The 20,025-nt window shown below is 34.5% G+C and overlaps 2 protein-coding genes across 4 annotated transcripts; both read right to left on the reverse strand.

Moving 5' to 3' along the window:
• Positions 1-6,574: 6,574 nt before the first annotated feature.
• On the reverse strand, positions 6,575-7,765 carry LOC114392296. Of its 3 annotated transcripts, none has more exons than XM_028353381.1 (3): positions 7,338-7,764; positions 6,991-7,075; positions 6,575-6,853 (listed from the first exon to the last, which is right to left on the reverse strand). In XM_028353381.1, the coding sequence occupies exons 1-2, from the start codon at positions 7,656-7,658 to the stop codon at positions 7,019-7,021; spliced, it is 378 nt and encodes a 125-aa protein (XP_028209182.1). In that variant the 5' UTR covers positions 7,659-7,764; the 3' UTR covers positions 6,575-6,853; positions 6,991-7,018. The 3 variants fall into 3 exon arrangements, with proteins under 3 accessions (XP_028209182.1, XP_028209189.1, XP_028209174.1); XM_028353388.1 differs by having other exon boundaries at positions 6,991-7,044; positions 7,338-7,763; XM_028353373.1 differs by lacking the exon at positions 6,991-7,075 and having other exon boundaries at positions 7,338-7,765.
• An 865-nt stretch (positions 7,766-8,630) lies between these two features.
• On the reverse strand, positions 8,631-12,626 carry LOC114392318. The gene is made up of 4 exons (XM_028353400.1): positions 12,146-12,626; positions 9,899-11,140; positions 9,750-9,820; positions 8,631-9,148 (listed from the first exon to the last, which is right to left on the reverse strand). Exons 1-4 carry the CDS (start codon positions 12,527-12,529, stop codon positions 8,827-8,829), a joined length of 2,019 nt encoding a protein of 672 aa, XP_028209201.1. The 5' UTR covers positions 12,530-12,626; the 3' UTR covers positions 8,631-8,826.
• Positions 12,627-20,025: the final 7,399 nt, after the last annotated feature.

Raw genomic sequence — 20,025 nt, forward strand, 5'->3', positions numbered from 1 at the left:
AAAATCTGTAAACATTTTTGCAATCTGTCTCATAGATCACATTATTTATACCCAATGCATGAGTTCATTCAATGCTTTTTTGAAGAGCAAAAGCTTATGCAGCTGCTGGAATTTGAATGCCAAAAAACAATTCGAATGTGCTTTTATAAAAGAACCATGTTCATCCTGAAGGCCACATGCCCACATTGAAAGACAATTGCTCTTTAAAAATAGCTGCATCGAGATTGCATTTTACAAAACCCAGAGGAAGAGGAATCCATGTAGTGACCCTATTCTGTACAATGCTACTTGTCATGGCTGCTGACTTCGATTTGACCAAACTCCGCTCTGAGAAAAATTTCATGGCAAGTGTCACTTCTGTATGCGGGTGTGGATCAATGTTTTCCCAGATCATCTTGTTTCTGCTTCTCCAAATGCTCTATAGGACCATAGCTATTTTTTGTTTCTGACTTCATTTCTGTTTTCAAAGAGCTTGAATATCAGCTCGTTGAAACCCTCAACTGAGTGCATTTAAGGAGCCATCATACTCCAAAGATTTGCACATTTCCAATGTTGTTGGGCTTTTGAGCAAGCAATGAATATATGTTGTTCATTCTCCAAATAGTTTGTGGAAAAACAACAGTCATGAGTGCATTGGATACCTTTCAAGATGAGTCTTTGTCTTTGATGAGAATCCTGAAACTGGCCAAATACAGGCTAAAGTCCCAAGTGGAGAAGGACGAAGGCCTAAGTGGAAAAGGACAAAGCCCCCGAGTGGAGAATGATGAAGGCCCAAGTGGAAAAGGATGAAGGCCCGGAGGCAGAGACACTATCAAGACTATTAATTGTTGCTGAAGGCCCAAACTAATTTGAAGGCCCAAGTTAAATTAGTTTTTAGTTATAATTTTTATTTATTGTAATTTTGGCCCAAACAGTTTAGAAGGCCCATGTCTATTTTTATCTTTTTATTCAGATACACTATAAGTATTTGTTTTTGTTTTCAATAAAAAGGGACTTTTGGCATTTGATAAAATTTGGTGAGTGTTTCTCTCTGGGTTCCTTGTTGAACCAATCTTAGACTTATCAAGGTAATCCTTGTGGCGTCTACCCTGACTTATCTTCCTTCATCGGAAGTGGCGTCTACCCGAACTTATCTTCCTTCATCGGAAGTGGCGTCTACCCTGACTTATCTTCCTTCACTGGAAGTGGCGTCATCCAAACATCCGTAGCCTGTATCAAGCGATCCGCTCCGTAAGGTTCACATCATCTGGTATCAGAGCTTCGGCTCTTGATACAGGTTCTATCCTATCCTATTATTTTTCTTTGTAATTTGTCCAGGTTCGTGTTTTGTCCTTGTTCTATTATTTGCGTTTTTGTTTACATCTTGTTTCGTTCTTGTTTGCGTCTTGTGTTCTGTTATTTGCGTTCTTGTTTAGATTTTGTTTCGTTCTTGTTCTTGTTCTTGTCACGTTCTTGTTCTTGTTTCTTGTGTCTTTCACACTGTGTCAAAAAAAAAGTTGCAAAAATTTTGAAAAAAAAAGTGGGTGTTTGATCTTTGAACACGAAATTAAGGCATTTAGAGGTGTTTTTTTGGAAAGAAAATCGTGGAACAAATCTCCTAATCTAGATTCTCCTCTGAATTCTGAGCGTTTTGATATATAGTGGGCCTCAAACGGACAACCGTAGCAAAAGTTATGAACATTTGAAGTTTACTTGTCATATTTGTTATCTTATCTGTTATCATATCTGTTATCTTATTTGTTATCATATCTGTTATCCAAATTAAATCTAATTTGTTATCCAAATCTGATATGTTATCCAAATCAAATCAAATCAAAATTTGTTATCCAAATCAAATCAAATCTAATCTGTTATCCAAATCAAATCCAATCTACTATCCAAATCAAGTCTAATTTGTTATCCAAATCAAATCCAATCTGCTATCCAAATCAAGTCTAATCTGTTATCTAAATCAAATCTAAATCCAACTCAAGTCTAATCTGTTAACCAAAATCAAATCTGATTTGCTATCCAAATTAAATCTGCTACACAATCTGTGATAATTAAACTGTCTTTCCTGTTATATACCTTGTGTGTCTAATTTGATTCATCCACGAACTTAAGAGGGAACATGAGTGGTAAAAGGAAAGAGTGAAAACATCACACAAAAGCCTATACTGAGAGCATCAAACACAAGTGAACTATCATCAAAGAGAGAAACACGTGAGTAGAGTGTGGTGAAGTCCTGAATCTTTTTTTTTAATTACTGCAAAATTCTTTGTTCCTTAATCATGGCAGGAGCTGGTGACAATGGTGGTGTATATCATCAACTGGACGGATTTCAACGCTTGTTACTGGATGCGATGACTACACAAATGCAACGTTTGTTGAACCGTAATAATGAAGTGCTCTACAGGCGAATAGAACGACTAGAGCACCAAATGAATCCAAATGTTGGGAGACCTTATGTTGGCAACAGAAGGGTCAATGATGGATCGAACCGAATAGAGGGGCAAGACAGAATTGAGGGAGTAAAACTCAATGTATCCTCTTTTAAAGGCAGTAGTGACCCAGACGCCTACGTTGACTTGGAGATGAAGATTCAACATGCATTCTCATACAATGATTATCCTGAAGAGCAGAAGGTGAAGTTAGCAGCAGCTACATTCTCAGACTATGCCCTTGTTTGGTGGAAGAAAAATCAAAGAGAAATGAAGAGAGAAGAAGGGCGAGAGATAGATACATGGACTGAGATGAGAAGGGTTATGCGAAAGAGGTATGTTCCAACTAGCTACAGTAGAACCATGCGACAGAAACTCCAGAGGTTATCCCAAGGAAGTTTCACTATTGAGGACAAGGAGATGGAGATGACACTAGTGAGGGCCAACATTGAAGAGGACACCAAAGCAGTGCATGATGGCTTCACCAACAAGATTTCTTTCCAGCACCATGACTAGAAAATTATTCATAAACCTCTATCCCTTAGAGAAGTGTGTGATAGCCAAATCAGAAGGAGAGAAAAGACAGAACAAGAGAGAGACAATAGTGAGGCATCACAAAGGAATAAAAAAAGGAAGAGTGATACACAAGAGAGAGAGAGTGATAATTCTAATCAGTTAACTATTTATATTTCTCCTAGTGTTCAACTCTTATTGCAGGAATTTAAAGATGTCTTTCCAAAGGAGATTCCTCATGAACTACCACCTTCAAGAAGCATAGAACATCAAGTTGATCTCCTTCCAGAAGCTTCATTGCCTAACAGGCCAACTTACAACAGCAAGCCCCAAGAGACTCAGCATAAGGATGCACAGACCAAAAGTTGAGTATGTGAAAAGATTGTATGACCAAGTGAAGGTGCAAATTGCAAAGAAGAATGAAAGTTATGCCAAACAAGCCAACAAGAAAAGGAAGGAAGTGGTACTTGAACCCGGTGATGATCCTGGACATTTAAGGGCAAATGTTTTCCAAGAAGGAAGGAATGATGAGAATCCTGAAACTGGCCAAATACAGGCTAAAGGCCTAAGTGGAGAAGGATGAAGGCCTAAGTGGAAAAGGACAAAGCCCCCGAGTGGAGAATGATGAAGGCCCAAGTGGAAAAGGATGAAGGCCTAGAGGCAGAGACACTATCAAGACTATTAATTGTTGTTGAAGGCCCAAACTAATTTGAAGGCCCAAGTTAAATTAGTTTTTAGTTATAATTTTTATTTATTGTAATTTTGGCCCAAACAGTTTAGAAGGCCCATGTCTATTTTTATCTTTTTATTCAGATACACTATAAGTATTTGTTTTTGTTTTCAATAAAAAGGGACTTTTGGCATTTGGTGAGTGTTTCTCTCTGGGTTCCTTGTTGAACCAATCTTAGACTTATCAAGGTAATCCTTGTGGCGTCTACCCTGACTTATCTTCCTTCACCGGATGTGGCGTCTACCCGGACTTATCTTCCTTCATCGGAAGCGGCGTCTACCCTGACTTATCTTCCTTCACTGGAAGTGGCGTCATCCAAACCTCCGTAGCCTGTATCAAGCGATCCACTCCGTAAGGTTCACATCATCTTTTAGGAAAACAACCTCTAAATGATCTCCAAAGGAATTGTGTTATTTTTGGTGGAACATTTAAACTCCAAATGACCTTCCAATCTCCAACAGCCTTGAGGTGATCAACTTTTAGAGTGTTGTCCATGATACAATGATACGCAGACCTGACACTATATGCACCATGGGATGTGTATTTCCAAACCATATTATCATCTTCCTGCAAGGACAGTAAAGGAGTGGATTTGATGGATATAATGTCATATTCATTGAAGATTGACTCAATGAATTCCAAGTTCCACGAGTGAGACATATGATCAATAATATCATTAGCTTTCAGATTTTCCATTCCTGTTGGAGGTATATGGAAACTTGATGTTGTAGTGCAGAATTTAGCCACAGATCATGCCAAATATTAATGGAGGATCCATTACCAATTTTCCACTTCATTCCTTGTCTTACAACCACCGGCGAAGCAAAAATACTACCCCAAACATAACTTGGATTATTGCCCAACTTGACATCCAAAAAATCCACATTGGGAAAATATTTAGATTTGAAAACTTTAAAAATTATAGTATCTTGGTTGGTTAAGAAATTTCAACCCTATTTTCCTAGCATAACAAGATTAAAAGAATGAAGATTTTTGAAACCCATACCTCTAAATTATTTCTTCATAGACAGTTTGTCCCAATTCAACCAATTGATACCTTCCTTGGCTATGTATTCGATCCCCACTAGAAACTATTCATCATTTTTTGGAGTTCATCTTCAAGTGTAGAAGGCAAGAGGAAGACACTCATGTTGTACGTAGGAATGGATTGAACAACTAATTTGATGAGGATTTCCTTTCCAACTTTTGGTAAATGTTCAGATGACCAATAATTTATACACTTCCATAGTCTCTCCTTGATGAATAAAAAAATCTGCTTCTTTTTCTTCCCAATGATGGACGGTAGGTCTAAATATCTTCCTGAGCCAATCCTCTCAGTTACACCCAGATGAGTTGATATGCTTTGTCTAAGGTAGGGTTGAGTGTTTGAGCTAAAAAAGATTTCTGATTTCTGGAGATTGATTAATGACCTCAGGCCTTCCCATAAGTGTCTAGGATCATCTTCATGGTGTTAGTTTCTGCTTCATCATCATTGACTGATTGTCTAATATTCTCCAGATTGCGTCTACACTCATCAATTTGGTCCTGACATTGGAAACAGATTTTCCTTCCCCACGAATTCATATCTCTTGAGCATGCTTCTATTACTAAATATTTGTTTTATAATTTAAAATTTATATTACTTATATTAACTTTATTTTATTTTATAAAATATTTATTTTAGATTTTGTTACGTAAAATTAGATTTTTGATCTTTCTAAGATTTTGTTTTAATGAGTCAATAATTTGTCACGTTAGTGTAGTTTCTTTCTCCCTAAAATTTCCTCTTCCCTCTCTTATATATAAAAACTTATTTTTGAGAGCAAGATTGGTGTTAGAAGGTTCGGAGATCCTTTCGCTACACACAATTAGAACCAACATTAGATTTTCCTACTAGCACTGGATGCACTTTTTCTCTAAGGATATCATTTGCACGCTTCAACTCAAGCTAATTATTTTTTCCCCTAATTTATTTTTTCCTTGTACTTATTGTATGATATAGTGCATTGTTGATTCATGTGGTGCCAATTAAAGTTATTTTGCTATTGTTATTATTTTGTCATTTAATTCAAGACTTTGTATTTTTCTTCTCATTTATTTCTTTTATTTTATTTTAATTTTTCTAACAATCTTAGAGAGAAAAGTTTATACTTTCTTGCTGCATAGTCTTTTCTACCGTAACATCCTGTTTTATCAAAATATGTGTAATAAATACATTGAGTCCTTATGCTCCATTAAAAATATTTTTTTATATTATTTTATTTCTTTAAAGTTTTAAATTAGTGTGAGATTGTTGAAAAATATTTTCTTATAATTAGAAATTTATTATTAAAATATTTTTTTTATTAATGATGGTTTTAAAGATAAAATGCTTAGAATTAATTTATGTGAAAAATTAAATGCATCCCACTAATTTCATAACAACTAAAAATCTATAAGTAATATTATGTAAAGAATATCCAACAAAAATACAATTAACATTTTCTTTTTGTCAATTTTCTTTTTTTATTAATAAGGATGTTAACCTTTATTAGACACCCCACACTTTAAGATATTTCAAATTTGGTTCTCTTTTTCTCCATAGCTCATAAAGAATTTTTAAAAAAAAATTATAAAATACCATATCAAGAAAATGACATACAAAATATAAAGCTTCATCCAAGTGTTCATTTTATTGTTTTGTGTGTTGTATTTTCACATTGTTCGGAATCACCACCATGGACATAGACCAGAGGGTGTGCAACGGTTTTCTTCGGGTTCATGATCTTGAACATCGATGGCAACAAGGGTGTGCAACGGTAGTGGCAGAGTGAGAGAGTGGTGCATTTAGGTTTTAGGTTGAGGTTGAGCGACATGGTGAGTGATGACTGATGATTGAGTGAGAGAGCTTTTAGGTTTTAATTTTAATAAATTAAAAACTAAATTACAATGGATTTAATCCACCGTAACCTTTATTTTGATTACAGTTGGTGAAGCTCACTCAGCTACTACAAAGATAGGATTTAACATCACTAGACGGATGTTAACAAAAGGCGATGGCATAATTATAATTATAAATAAAACAAGTTTCTGCCCTTTATTTTCGCAACAAGCATCTAAGAGCATGATAAAATCCAGTGAAACCACCAAAAAGAATACCAATGCGGCATGCTTCTTCCCTTACTATCAGATCTTTTTCTGAAACATGTTGCTGGAAACAAAAATAAAATAAAATCCATAACCTCATCATTTGTTCCCCAATTTGTATTTGTATAAAAACAGATATGCTAACCATCTAACATATACAATATAGCCAATAGCCAATACTTTCATGCAACAGAATATTACCTGACAACAACTGAAACCTACAAAAGCTTCAACCATTCCACCGAATCATATTAGCTACAAAAGAATTGAACATACAGATAACATCCTGCTTGATCAATTTCAACCGAATATATTAAGATAAAGAAAAATCGAATGCGCGGTTGCTTTAAAATCCACTTTAAACTACTCAAAAACACCGATTCTGTTACTTTCTGGTCATTCCGATAAAAGGAGTTATCCAAATTTTAGGAGTAAAAACATATTTCAGCTAAACGAACAAACACCAAATCTGAAACGTGGACAGATTTTGATTTAAGTGCAAAATCAATGTTAACGGAGAATCGGAACCCTAATTTGAGTGAACTAACCTTGAGATCGAGGAGAGAGGAGTAGGATTGTCCTCCAACAAGCTTGAAGGCGAGGAGGAGTATGCCAATGCCGACTCTGACGCCGTAGGAGAGGAGGAAGGTCAGGCAGAGGTTGCCAATGGCGTGAGCCAAGCAGGACTCGTCGGGGCCGTGATCGCAGGGCGGCGAGTCCACGTGGCGGTGCTGCTGGGCGTGAGAGGCGGCGCGGCGCTGCCGGCGCTGGAGCTCCTCGATGGCGTCCCGGAGGCGCTCCTCCGCTTCGCGAAGGCGGCGCTCGGCATCGCAATTGTCGACGAGCGGAGGAGAGGATGGTGGTGCCATGGGAATGGAGAATAGAGCCACATCACAGAGACGTGGTTATCACTCTAACAAGTTGGTCCTTTCATGGGTTTGTTAGAGCTTCCCTTAATTGCTTTCTAGTTACTACTTTCTATCAAATACTCTATTAATTACTGATCATAAATATTAATTTTTATAATGATGAAAATAAGTTAATTGTAAATTAAATTAATCGGCAGCTTCCTGAACTATTTAGAACTTTTAAAATTAAATTTTAAATTAAAAACTTGTAATTAAATTCCTGATTTATAAAAAAAATCTGTAATTAGGGCTTTTAAGTTAATATGTATCGGTATGAAATTGTTAGAAAATAATAATTTTAAAATTTTTAAAAACTCAATTAAAAAACTATAACATAAATTCATCAATTAGAAAAATTAATTTAAAAATCTAATTAAAATTTTCATATAATTCAAGACTTATTAACTAATCCTCTTGTATATACAAACATTTAAAATTATTTGCTTCCCAAGGCCTCTACTCTCCTCGTTAGAGATGGCAACGTGGCATCAGGGCGGTTTTATCTATTCTTATTTCCATTTTTGTAGGTGGATAAATTTGTCTATCTTTATCTATGTTCTTACAAAAAGCATGACGGGTTCAAATTTATAAAAGACGGGAGTGAAAAATGAACAACGAATTCATCTTGTATTTTTAAAAATAACATTTATCCATATACTTTAAATAAATCATAAATTAAGTTATTAATTACATCTTAATTAAATCAATATATATATATATATATAATTTAATAAATAAATAAATAACATAAACATATTTAAGAATTAATTTATACTTTTAGTTAAATGTATAACTTTTAGTTTTATTATAATTAGTACTACAGTAATAATATTTATTTAACTATTAAAATGATTATTCTATATTTTTACAATTATAACAAAATATGAAAAAGTTACATAATTAATTATATGATAAAAAATTACATATAATATATATAATATGAATTATATATAAATATATAATCATGCTATTAATAATTATAAAAATATACATAACATGGTGGGTACGAGGGCAGGAGTCACATACCTTGCCCTTGCTTCCACAAGTCAAAAAAAATTCGACCCTAGTCAAAGCAAGTTTTCCCGTTAAACTCAAGATAGGATCGAATGGGTATCTACTGTTAGATCTATCACTTCCAATGCTTCATAAACGTACAAATGTTCTGTCGCTTCAAAGACTTGCCAATTTTTCTATACTTAGAAGAATTCCAGAATGTTTCCTTCTTCTTTTTCCTTAAATCTATTTTTCTCTGATACCTCCGGTTTCTATATACTTCTCGGCCATTCAACCACTTGGAATAATTTTTCCCCGTCTTACACTCAAGGAAATCTGCAAGATCATCATAATCAGATACCTTTTTGGGGTCTTCTAATATGCAATTAAGGAACACTTCCCCATTGCAGGTTTTCTCTGTTCCATCCTGTAAGTTATAGGAGGTGAAGGAAACCGTTCTGAAAAAATATAGGATGGTTCAGACTTCAAGGAAGCATAAAAGAGAAATAGTATTAAAAATGAAAACCAAACAACTCCAGGACACTTGGGTGAAAAAAACATGAATAATATAACAACAATAATTGATGCAATCTATATAACACGAGTAAAATCACTGTTAAGCTTAACTAAATGGAATCACTCAAAACACAGTGTAACATTGATATGCTAAACTAAATGGTAAAATGGAGTCCCTCAAGATTTATGTGCCCCAAGTTCCAAGATAAGCAAATAGCAGTATGCTATAATTTATTAATCTAATAAAAGAATAATCCTTCTAGTTTCCGAAGAGACCATAACAACAGGGTAGAACAAGATTTCAAAACCTTGAAACAAACAACTAACAGCAAAATGAGTAGGCCTCAAACTACAGAGCCTACACAGAATGGTGTTTTCTTGGGCTTAAAATGAATGAACTTATGATGGCTACTCAAACCCCAACACTCCATTCACTTAAGCAAGCCTAAGTAGCAGGGGAAGGATATTAGTAAATAGAGAAATTGAGAATATGTAACTTGAAAAGACAGGAAAAGGCCAAAAAGAAATCGATACAGTATGTACCTTAAATTACATGCTTGAATTCTACGAAACTCTGCGGCAACTTTATAGACAGGTCGCTTATCTCTAGACCCCTGTAACATTTATCGTTAATTTAACATGAAAAACTAAATTTAATATTTTAAGTTCATTAAACTGAAGGCACGATTCACCTTTCCATTCTTATCAGATGGAATTTCAGACGAGCAAGGTTGCAATGACAGACCCCTCAATGACCCCAAAGCAACTAAATCTCCCTCTTCAAAAACAAATAGACACATCAGTGCCATAAGTACGAGTATACACCCCTTAGCAAGCAAATCAAATCCATTGCTAAAACTTAAAGATAGCAAGCCTATAAAGTGCACAAGCATTGATTTGGAGACTTTGTAATTTGATTGCTGAGTTTTCATCGCATCATACAATAATGTTTGAATTGGTAAACAGAACTTAAATTGTTGAAAATGGTCAATGATGCTGATCAAGAAATCATATTTCTCGCGCACAGAGGCACTTCCCATGGATTTTAAACAATCTGAATCACCACTATTGCTTAGATACTTAATTGTCTGTAGCAATGAAACACTCATCAACTTCAATATGGATGCAAGAAGGTGTATGTCTTGGGCACTAGTATTTTCCTTTATATGGTATACTGCATCTCCAGTGGCATCCTGAGAGAAAGCTTGATGGATAATACAATCTAAGATTAAGGTAGTCGCATCCCTGCATGAATCAACAAATATGTGCTGTCTCTCTTTCATAAATGCAATGTAGTCAGCCAAAAGGTCAGCTTTTGATTTGGAAGACATTTTGCAATGATAGGAGTCCCATGAATTATCTAATTTTGATAAGACTTGATTTAATCTGTTCCTTGTGCCTTGCAGGATATAAGCTTCAAAAGTTGGCTGACCTCTCTCAAGCAGGTATGAATTATAGGAACATTTCAACTCAACACAAAAGCCATTTATTTGCAAACTAGACACATGCGTAGAGTACAAGATAACAGATTTTTGAAGTGCTGTTAGGTGGCAATTCATATCTGGAGCTAAAATCTCTGAAGATAAGCCTGAACCAATGGCTTCAGAAACCATTGAAAATGTGTGTGCCTGAAACATCTTCGGTGCAGAAAGCACAACAGGGTCAAGCAGCAACATCATGGAGGGCGCAAGGCTAAGTTTAGGAAATCTAAAATCCATGTTACATTGTAAAAATAATCCACTTGTGAAATCCTCGAATGCTTTCTCATTAGAAACTGACATGATGAAATGGGTAGTTATCACCTCCAGGACACTGGCAATATCACCTTGGTTGAAATGGCACATAAAAAGTTTTTCACTGGTGGAAGACACTGAATCAACCTTCATAAGATATCTTCTCAAAGATTGATTTCTTAAAAGTTCATCTGCAAATACCTGACATAACATGTTCAAATTTAGATGGATAGAACTCCAGTAAGAATCCTATACAAATTTATAAGGGGCAGAAGTTTACAATGCACAAAACTGTACATAATGGCATAGATCAGAATATTAGATGACTACAGACATGTAAATATTTTTTGATACGCTGTAACAATCATAAATATTAGAGGGACAAGCCTTGCCACAACAATAAGTTGTTGCCTGGTGACCTGGAAGTTACAATTCAAATCCTGGAAACAACCACCCGCTTACAGGGTAAAACTGTGTATATCTACCCTTCCCAGACCTCACCAGGTAGGAGCCTCATGCACCGGACAACCCCTTTTGCAAAATCCTTATCCCATAGACATTCAGTTCCATCAAAATTGAAACTAAAAACTCAAATGAGCTGATGAAACAGAACTATTTTCCCATTTCCTGATTTTAACTCCACTTCATTTTTATTTCCAGAAACCATAAGACTTTACCATCAAATTAAAAGCACAATGCCACATTACATCTGTCCAACGAGGTTATGCTAGGCAATAAATTGGATATGAGGGAACAAACATAAATATGTGCTCTATACTAAGATTCTGTATGGTTAAAATTCACCATAAACATACATTTATTGGAGAATAAAATAAGAAGACGAAATGCTTTGAGCTACACCATAAACTAATATTAACTTATGCAATTAACTTTTGAAAAAGTTAAATGAAAAGAGCTTCAATAAAAAAAAAAAAACAGAAAATTGTTTTCTTCTCCGATAGAGAAATTAATTCAAAAAGACCTAAATCTAGAACCCCCCCCCCCCCCCCCCCCAAGCCTACAAAAAAATCTTAGAATTCTAGATTTAAAAACTAAATAAACAAAAGCAAATAAGACCTCAAACCAAAGCTACATCTAATTAGAAACTACATGCCAAATTAGGTACCAAATTATCATGGAGCAATTAACTGGAACATATAGCTGAAAAAACACAATATATAATAATCATCTCAACACTGAACCTACCTCAAGCAGCGCGCATAGATACGAACGGCAAGAATCAGGAAGCTCCAAGTCAACGCCGGAGAGAAAGTTGCGGAAGCGCAAACCGCCATGTTCGGCGACATCAAGAGAGAGGAAGGACTTCAAAACGCGAAGGAGGAAGCGGCACTTGAGGAGGAGGAACTTCTGGTCGGAGCGCGGGAGCGTCAGGAGAAGAAGACAGCTCCGCAGAACGAGAGAAAGTTCTTGAACAATTGGCCACAGCCGTGGATGCGGAGGCGGAGGCGGAGGCCGAAGAGACCGAGCGTAAGGGTCATGGTGGCGCTGAGGCAGAGCGGAGAAAAATCGGCGGAAGGTGGAGTTGAGTTGGTCGAAGAGTGATTCGTACAATTTCTTTGCGTCGTCCATTAGGTTTCCATAGCCTCTGACCTCTCTCTGTCTTGAAGGCGGGAAACAGAAGAGACCACACCACACAAGCTTTCGAATCTGTGGACTGTAGTGCCCCTTCGGGTGTAAAATAGAATATTAGTAATAAAATTTTGATATCCTGTGATGATAAGAATGAGATTGACACTTAATTGTTCCTTACCTATGGTGACTCACAACAAAAGCAATACTTCATTTTTTTTATAAAAAAAATTAGACTTAAATATGATTTTAGTCTTTAATAAATACACGCTTTTTTATATTTGGTCATGATAAATTTTTATTTCGGATTGAGTCCCTAATGTTTCAAATATTTTGTTTTGTCTCTGTTGTTAGTCCATAATAGTTAACTGTCTACATGGTCATTAACTAGACACATAAGAGTCTGATGTGTCGTGTCACGTGTAACATTTGGTGTTATTATTTATACACGTTGGAATTTTTTTATTTTAAAAAAACAAACAAAATAGTATCATTTTATTGTAGGTTAAAAAAATGGCAACATATAGTTTTGGGTATGGTGTTTCTTCTCGTCTACGATGCCTACGATGTCATTTGTTGTGTCTAGTGTTTCTTCTTGTCGCACCTGATTTTGATTACGATAGGAAATATGAGTATGACGGTATGAGATTCACACCTGATGTTTCTTCTTGTCGCACTAGTTTTGTTTAGGGCTTCGCAGGGTCCAGAGAATGACATCCATGGGAGGCTCTTGTTTGTCATTTGGGTCCGATTTTGTTCTTTGTTTTTGCAACAAGCCCACGATTCAACTAACATCTCAAACTAAGAAGCATCATGTCAAGATATTTTGGCGATGTGCCGAGTGGAAGGTAAAAAAAGTTTACTTTTGACATATTTGATTTTTGGTGTGATTTTGTTTGCGTTGTGTTTTTGTGGTCTATTTATGTTGGTTTTTGGTTCGTGTTTCAGCTTCTTGTTCGTCGTTTGTGATTTGTCTTCATTGTATAATTTTCAGGAAGATAGGAGGTGTAAACTTTGGATCTGGGATGACAATTTGGCCAAATAGTTAAACCAAGGTTGTACAATTGACTTTTTTACTGATTAGGGGATTTTTTTGTGATTTTTCTAAATGGGGGTCAATTTTAAATAATTATCTAAAAGGGGATAAGTCGTGACATATGACACGACTTTTAATTAAAAAGTCATAGCACTTGCTACGACTTCTTATTTTTTAACTGAAATTGTAAAATTATTTACGACTATATTTTTTTTTTATGACTTTAAAGTCGTAACCTTTTTTTTTTTGCTTCTATGACTTAAAAGTCATAATATTTTTTTTGGTTTTATGACTTTGAAGTTGTAAAACCTTTTTTTTTAAATAAAATTGTTTAAGTTTAAAGGTTTTTTTTTTCAAAAAAAAGTTTTAATTTTTTTAGGTTATTTTATTTTATTTTCTAATTTTTAAAAATTGTAAAAAAATATTTATTTAAATGTCAAATAAATAATTTTAATTTTACTTATTAATAGTTCTTATTTAATATGATGTATATTATTTTATGGTTTATTTTATATGTTATTAATTTATTTTAATATTTTATTATTTAAAATATATTATTATTTTTAATATTGTTTTATTTAAATGTTTTGTTTATTTAAAATTTAGATAATCTATTAATAAAAATATATACTAAAATTAAAAGGAGATACTAAAAATTTGAAACACTTTAATTTAAAAATTGATGATATTTGAATGAAAATTACATGTTTTTTAAATTAATAATGAGATGATGTCTCATCTTGTTGGACTAGATTTGTCTGTGTTTATTGTTCTCTTGTTCGACCTCTATCTCATCTTGTTTTAGGATGCTCATGTGTTATTGTGTGTTGTTGTTGAAAAACACAATCGCCACCGTTGTTATCATCATCATCACCATCATTATTGTTGGTATTGTTGTTATCATCATCATCTTCCTCATCTTCATGACCCATGTCACGCGTTTGAGTAGGTAATGATGGACAATAACAAGAGCTCGATGGTGGTGGATTATTTGCAGATGGTGGAGTGTTGAAAGTGTTGTCAAACATTTGTGAGGGTCCATAAAAAACATTTGAGGTAGAAGGAACTTGAAATAAGTATTGAGACATATATGATAAGAACCCTACTGATTGAAAACTTTGTTGACATCCTTGAGACATGTATCCAGAGAAGGTTGTTGATTGATATTGTGCTTGTGATGAATGATGTTGGGCATATATTCAGAAACATGCACTGGAGGTACATTGGGTTCAACATATGATTGATGTTGGTGATGGCCAGGATAATACTGTGATTCAAGATTTACAAAGTTAGAAATAATAATGAATAATAATATCAATAATTTTTTTAAATTGTAAATTAAACTTACAATCTCAATAGATAGTGTGCCTTCATGCAATATATATCATCTAGTTTGACGTATATACCATTGCATGTATTCTGAATTTTCATGCAAAAGACCTTGGTCCAATTCACCATGAACAATATAATCATTCCAATGATTCCATTTGGCAACCCTGTCATGATGATGGTGAGGCAAAAAAATATTTATTCTCTCTCTCATATCTATGTCATGAGGTTGATCTAGGTTTGGTGGGTCATCTGAAATAATTTGTTGCAGTCTAAATTGTCTCATGATCTTGTCTGTTGGATGTCATTCCACTATTGCAAAACATATGAGAGGGACTTTTGTCCGAACAATCATTAATACCTCAACATCATTAATTAATGACCTTATTTCTGGTGTATCATAATAAGTCCACAAGAACTGCAACACATACATTATTATTATCACATATTTAAGTTCGAATAAGAAACAAAAAAAATACTTAAGTCATCAAAATTAAGAAATGAACCTCATTCATACATAGTTTATCAAATATGACGCATATTAATCTCACTGAATTGATGAGAATATTTGTTTGGGTCGTTGGACGAGACCACCTTCATGCAAGAGGAAATCTGAGTCCTTCTTGTACTTCTTCAATGGATAGGTGATTTATCTTTGGGGCAATACATTTAATGTAGTCTCATGCCCATGACTATAGCAACAATAAACATCCATCAATTTTTGTTTGGTTCGGCTTCACAGCCCGATCTAGAGCTCGGAAAAAGGATGCTAATATTGTTGCACCCCAATTATAATGACTTGCCTCATTTAAATTTGATAATAAAAGGAGATACATAAAATGAACTCTTGCACCCGATGTATCTGGCATCAAACAACCGCCTATGAGCACCATGATATGAGCTTTAGCATGCTATGCAATGACAACATCATTAGCATCAACTGGAAGTTACTGATAATTTTGCCGCAACTAGTTTAGATAAATCATTTTACCCTTTACATACTTATCAGATGGAGTTTCCCTTCATAATTCCTGACAAAAAACACGTACATCACTGATGATGATAACGATTACCGACAATCCATCAATCTTCAGGCCCAACTGTAGGGCCACATCCTATAAAGTAATGGTTGTCTCTCCATGTGGAAAATGAAATGTGTGCGTCTCGATTCTCCAACGTTCAAACAATGCCCTAACCAAATGTTGGTTAATATCAACTTTTCTAACATTTATAACATGATGGAAACCAACTAAAGTGATTATATTTTTTACCCGGTTATCTATCCGATACAAGTGGGTGAAAGTCCAAACAGAATTATACCTCGGATGAATGATTCTCTCTTGGTCTTCCCACACTTGATTTGAAATATGGTTGTCTTGTAAGCGCAACAACGAGCCGTCAATTGGTTTAGGTTATGCATGTGTCATTGGTTCACAATGAAGAACACAAGAAATGGATAGAAGGATGAAAATAACAATGGAGAAGAATGAAAGTTAGGTGGTGTAAAGAAATGGTTGACACAAGTATTGGTTTTTTGCCGAAGTGTTAGCTTCCGATAACTTAACTTGTATAATATTTATGCATAACGTGGAGTCCAATATACACAACACTTAATTGTTTTAGTGGTCCGTGATGAGAAGTTATTATTCACTAGCTTTATTTCTGCCAAAATTCCATGGGTATGATACATCATTTCATGTAAGAGACCCTATAAGCATGCTTCATGAGATAATGTTTGACTAGCATGTGCATCCTTCTTACACAAACTTTTCTTTCATACTACTCATGCATGTGCAAGCTTCACGGGTGCAAGCTATTGAAGCGTACAAAGCTTTAATTTTAGCCAATTTAGCAGCATCCTTTGAAGCTAGCATGTGCAAACATTAATACACTGCACGAGAATCATAAATGGAAGACATGTGCAAGCTTGGCGAGTGCTAAGTATGGTTGTTTCCTGCACTTTCATTGCTGCACTTTGATTGAACAACACACTGCATTATTTCAGCTTCATGTAAAATTCCAAAATGGTGCAATTTTTTTTTTTTGTATTTTCCAACACTTTAATTGCATTCTTTGCGCCAAAAGTTGTTGTATTAAACAAGATTTCTGCAATGAAAATTGGCGAAATGGCAAAATAGATGGAGTTGGATTAGAAGCATGTTGAAGTTGTAAAGATCCAAACGACTTCAAAGTTGTTGCAATGTAATGACTTCACTATTCATGGATGAATGGTGTAGACTCAACCATGGAGGAAATGGATGGTGGATGTTCTTTGCCAAAGTCATTCAACATGATACAACTTCATTATTCATGTTTTTAATATATTATATATACTAATATAATTTATGTTGATTGCAGGGCTTAGTTTAGTTTATATTGTTAAATTAATTATGTTTTAGTATATTAGTGTTTAGTTATTATTAAATTAGGGTTTAGTTACTATTTTATGTTTTAGTAAATTAGTTTTACCTACATTATTTTATGGTAGCTATTATTATTTTTATTGATGGTGGGTGCAGTAGTTAGTATTCACTATTTACACTACTGTTCACTTTGATGTAATTTATAAAAGGAGGTTTCATTCACACTTTTAATTCGCGTTTACACAATCTTGCATCTAAACAAACAGTTGGTTCTCTTATTTTCACGTGCTACTTAGAGTGTTATCAGTATATTTTTATTTAGCGTTAGATACACAAAATTAGGAACTTTTATTGCACTTTCATATTTGTTTAACAATTTTTAATGGTTTTTTTTTAATGATAGATACACTAAATTATTTACATTTTCACTAATAAATTACTTGTGTATTTTTTTACAGATGGCTAGCGAAGAACCCATAATAAGAGATAATGTTAGTGACTTCAGTGACAACGAACAACAAAGCGATTTTCATGAACATGGTGAACCAATAAATCAAAGTGAGTCATCTTCATATTTTGAAACTATTAGTAGCCAACTTTCAGAAAATCAAGAGTACTCAAATCCTTATCAAAACAGAGGAAGTGCTAGAACAAATGATCTTTATGAAGGCTTGACATTTGAATCAAAACAAGTAGCTCTGAATGCCATTAAACAATTTTATTTTCTGCATTCATTTAATTTTGATGTGGTCGAGAACAAGAGTGAAAAGTGCATTGTCATGTGTAGTCAATATGGTAATGGATGTTACTAGAGGGTGAGAGTATTGGTTCAACAAAATACGCAAGAGGTGGTGTTGGATCGAGTGGCCTCAGAATAATTAAGAAGGGGGGGGGTTGAATTAATTATTCCTAAACCTTTACTAATTAAAAATTACTCTTCTAAGGCTTTTACTAAATTGTTAAGAGAATGAGGAGTAGAAGAGAAACTTAACAGAAAGTAAAAGCGGAAATTAAATGCACAGCGGAAAGTAAAAGAGTAGGGAAGAAGGAAACAAACACACAAGAGTTTTTATACTGGTTCAGCAACAACCCGTGCCTACATCCAGTCCCCAAGCGACCTGCGGTCCTTGAGATTTCTTTCAATCCTTATAAAAATCCTTTTACAAGAAAAGATCCACAAGGGATGTACCCTCCCTTGTTCTCTTTTAACCTAGTGGATGTACCCTCCACTAGAACTGATCCACAAGAGATGTACCCTCTCTTGTTCTCAGTCAAACCCAAGTAGATGTACCCTCTACTTGTACCACAAAGGATGTACCCTCCAATGTGTTAAGACAAAGATCTCAGGCTGTTAAACCTTTGATACTTTGTGAATGGGGATATAAAAGAATTCTCAGGCGGTTAGTCCTTTGAACACTTTTGTATTAGGGAAAGGGAAGAATCAAAAGAATTCTCAGACTGTGTCGTTTTGAATTCTTTGACAAGGGAGAAGGGAGACACAAAAGAATTCAGGCGGTTAGTCCTTTATTCTTTTGGAAAAGGGAGAAGAGAGACACAAAAAGAATTCAGGTGGTTAGTCCTTGGCGAATTCTTTTCGGCAAAGGGAGAAGAGAATGAAAAGATGAATAACACAAGTTTTCAAGGTTTAGAAAACTAGAAAACTTCAGAAAGCTTTTGGTACAAAGAAGAAGAAGAAGTTCAAAGAGATTAAAGGCTTGTAAAGGATTGTAATGAAATGATTGAAAAAGTATTCAAGATTGAAAGAATGAATTAATTGAAAATGCAAAACAAAGTCTTGCTTTTATAGACTCTTCATGTCTGGTCAAGAAGACCATTTAGAAGAGTTATAACTTTTAGAAAAACTTAAAACCAATTTGAAAAAGTCAAAACCTTTTTGAAGAGTTACATCTTTTGATTTATTCAGAAACAGTCACTGGTAATCAATTACCAAATTAGTGTAATCGATTACACAAAGCTTTTGTGTGAAAGGATGTGACTCTTCACATTTGAATTTGAATTTCAACGTTCAAAGGCACTGGTAATCGATTACCAAAACATTGTAATAGATTACAGCTTTTTGAAAATAATTGGAACGTTGTAAATTCAATTTGAAAACTTTTTCAAAACAATTTTGCTACTGGTAATCGATTACAACAATCTGGTAATCGATTACCAGAGAGTAAAAACTCTTTGGTAACAGGTTTTGTCAAAAACTCATGTGTTATTCAAAGTTTTGAAAATTTTTTTAATACTTATCTTGATTGAGTCTTCTCTTCATCCTTGAATCTTGAGTCTTGATTCTTGAGATCTTGAACCTTGAATCTTGATTCTTGTCTCTAGACTTTCTTCTTAAGTCTTGAATTCTTCTTGATTCTTATCTTGAACTCTTGAATTGTTCTTGATTGCTCTTTGATTTACTTGAGTTGTTCTTTGATTGACCTTTGATTCTCTTGAGTTGTTATTTGATTGATCTTTGAGCTTTTTGTCATCACCTTTGTCATCATCTTTTATCATCATCATTGTTATCATCAAAACACCTTTGAATCACCTTTGATTCACCATGAAGCTTTGCTTCTACAGGTGGGAGTTGAAGAAATTAAACGGTATTCACACTTGCACAAATTCTTTCATGTTAGGTTAGACTCTTTTATAATTGCTCATACTATTGTTCATTTAGTGAAAACAAATCTTGGTATCAAAATCAAAACCTTGATTGCAGATAGGCATTAACAGTTTGATTACATTGTTTCATACAAAAAAGCATGGAC

The sequence above is a fragment of the Glycine soja genome, chromosome 2, assembly GCF_004193775.1.
Source record: "Glycine soja cultivar W05 chromosome 2, ASM419377v2, whole genome shotgun sequence".
Classification (NCBI taxonomy): Eukaryota; Viridiplantae; Streptophyta; class Magnoliopsida; order Fabales; family Fabaceae; genus Glycine; species Glycine soja.

Coding starts and splice junctions, on each gene's coding strand:
- LOC114392318 (XM_028353400.1), bottom strand. CDS start 12,529: ATGGACGACGCAAAGAAATTGTACGAATCACTCTTCGACCAACTCAAC. Junction 9,821..9,898: donor CATCTGATAAGAATGGAAAG/GTGAATCGTGCC, acceptor TAAATGTTACAG/GGGTCTAGAGATAAGCGACC. Junction 9,149..9,749: donor ATTCAAGCATGTAATTTAAG/GTACATACTGTA, acceptor ATATTTTTTCAG/AACGGTTTCCTTCACCTCCT.
- LOC114392296 (XM_028353373.1), bottom strand. CDS start 7,658: ATGGCACCACCATCCTCTCCTCCGCTCGTCGACAATTGCGATGCCGAG. Junction 6,854..7,337: donor CCTCTCTCCTCGATCTCAAG/GTTAGTTCACTC, acceptor TTTTGTTTCCAG/CAACATGTTTCAGAAAAAGA.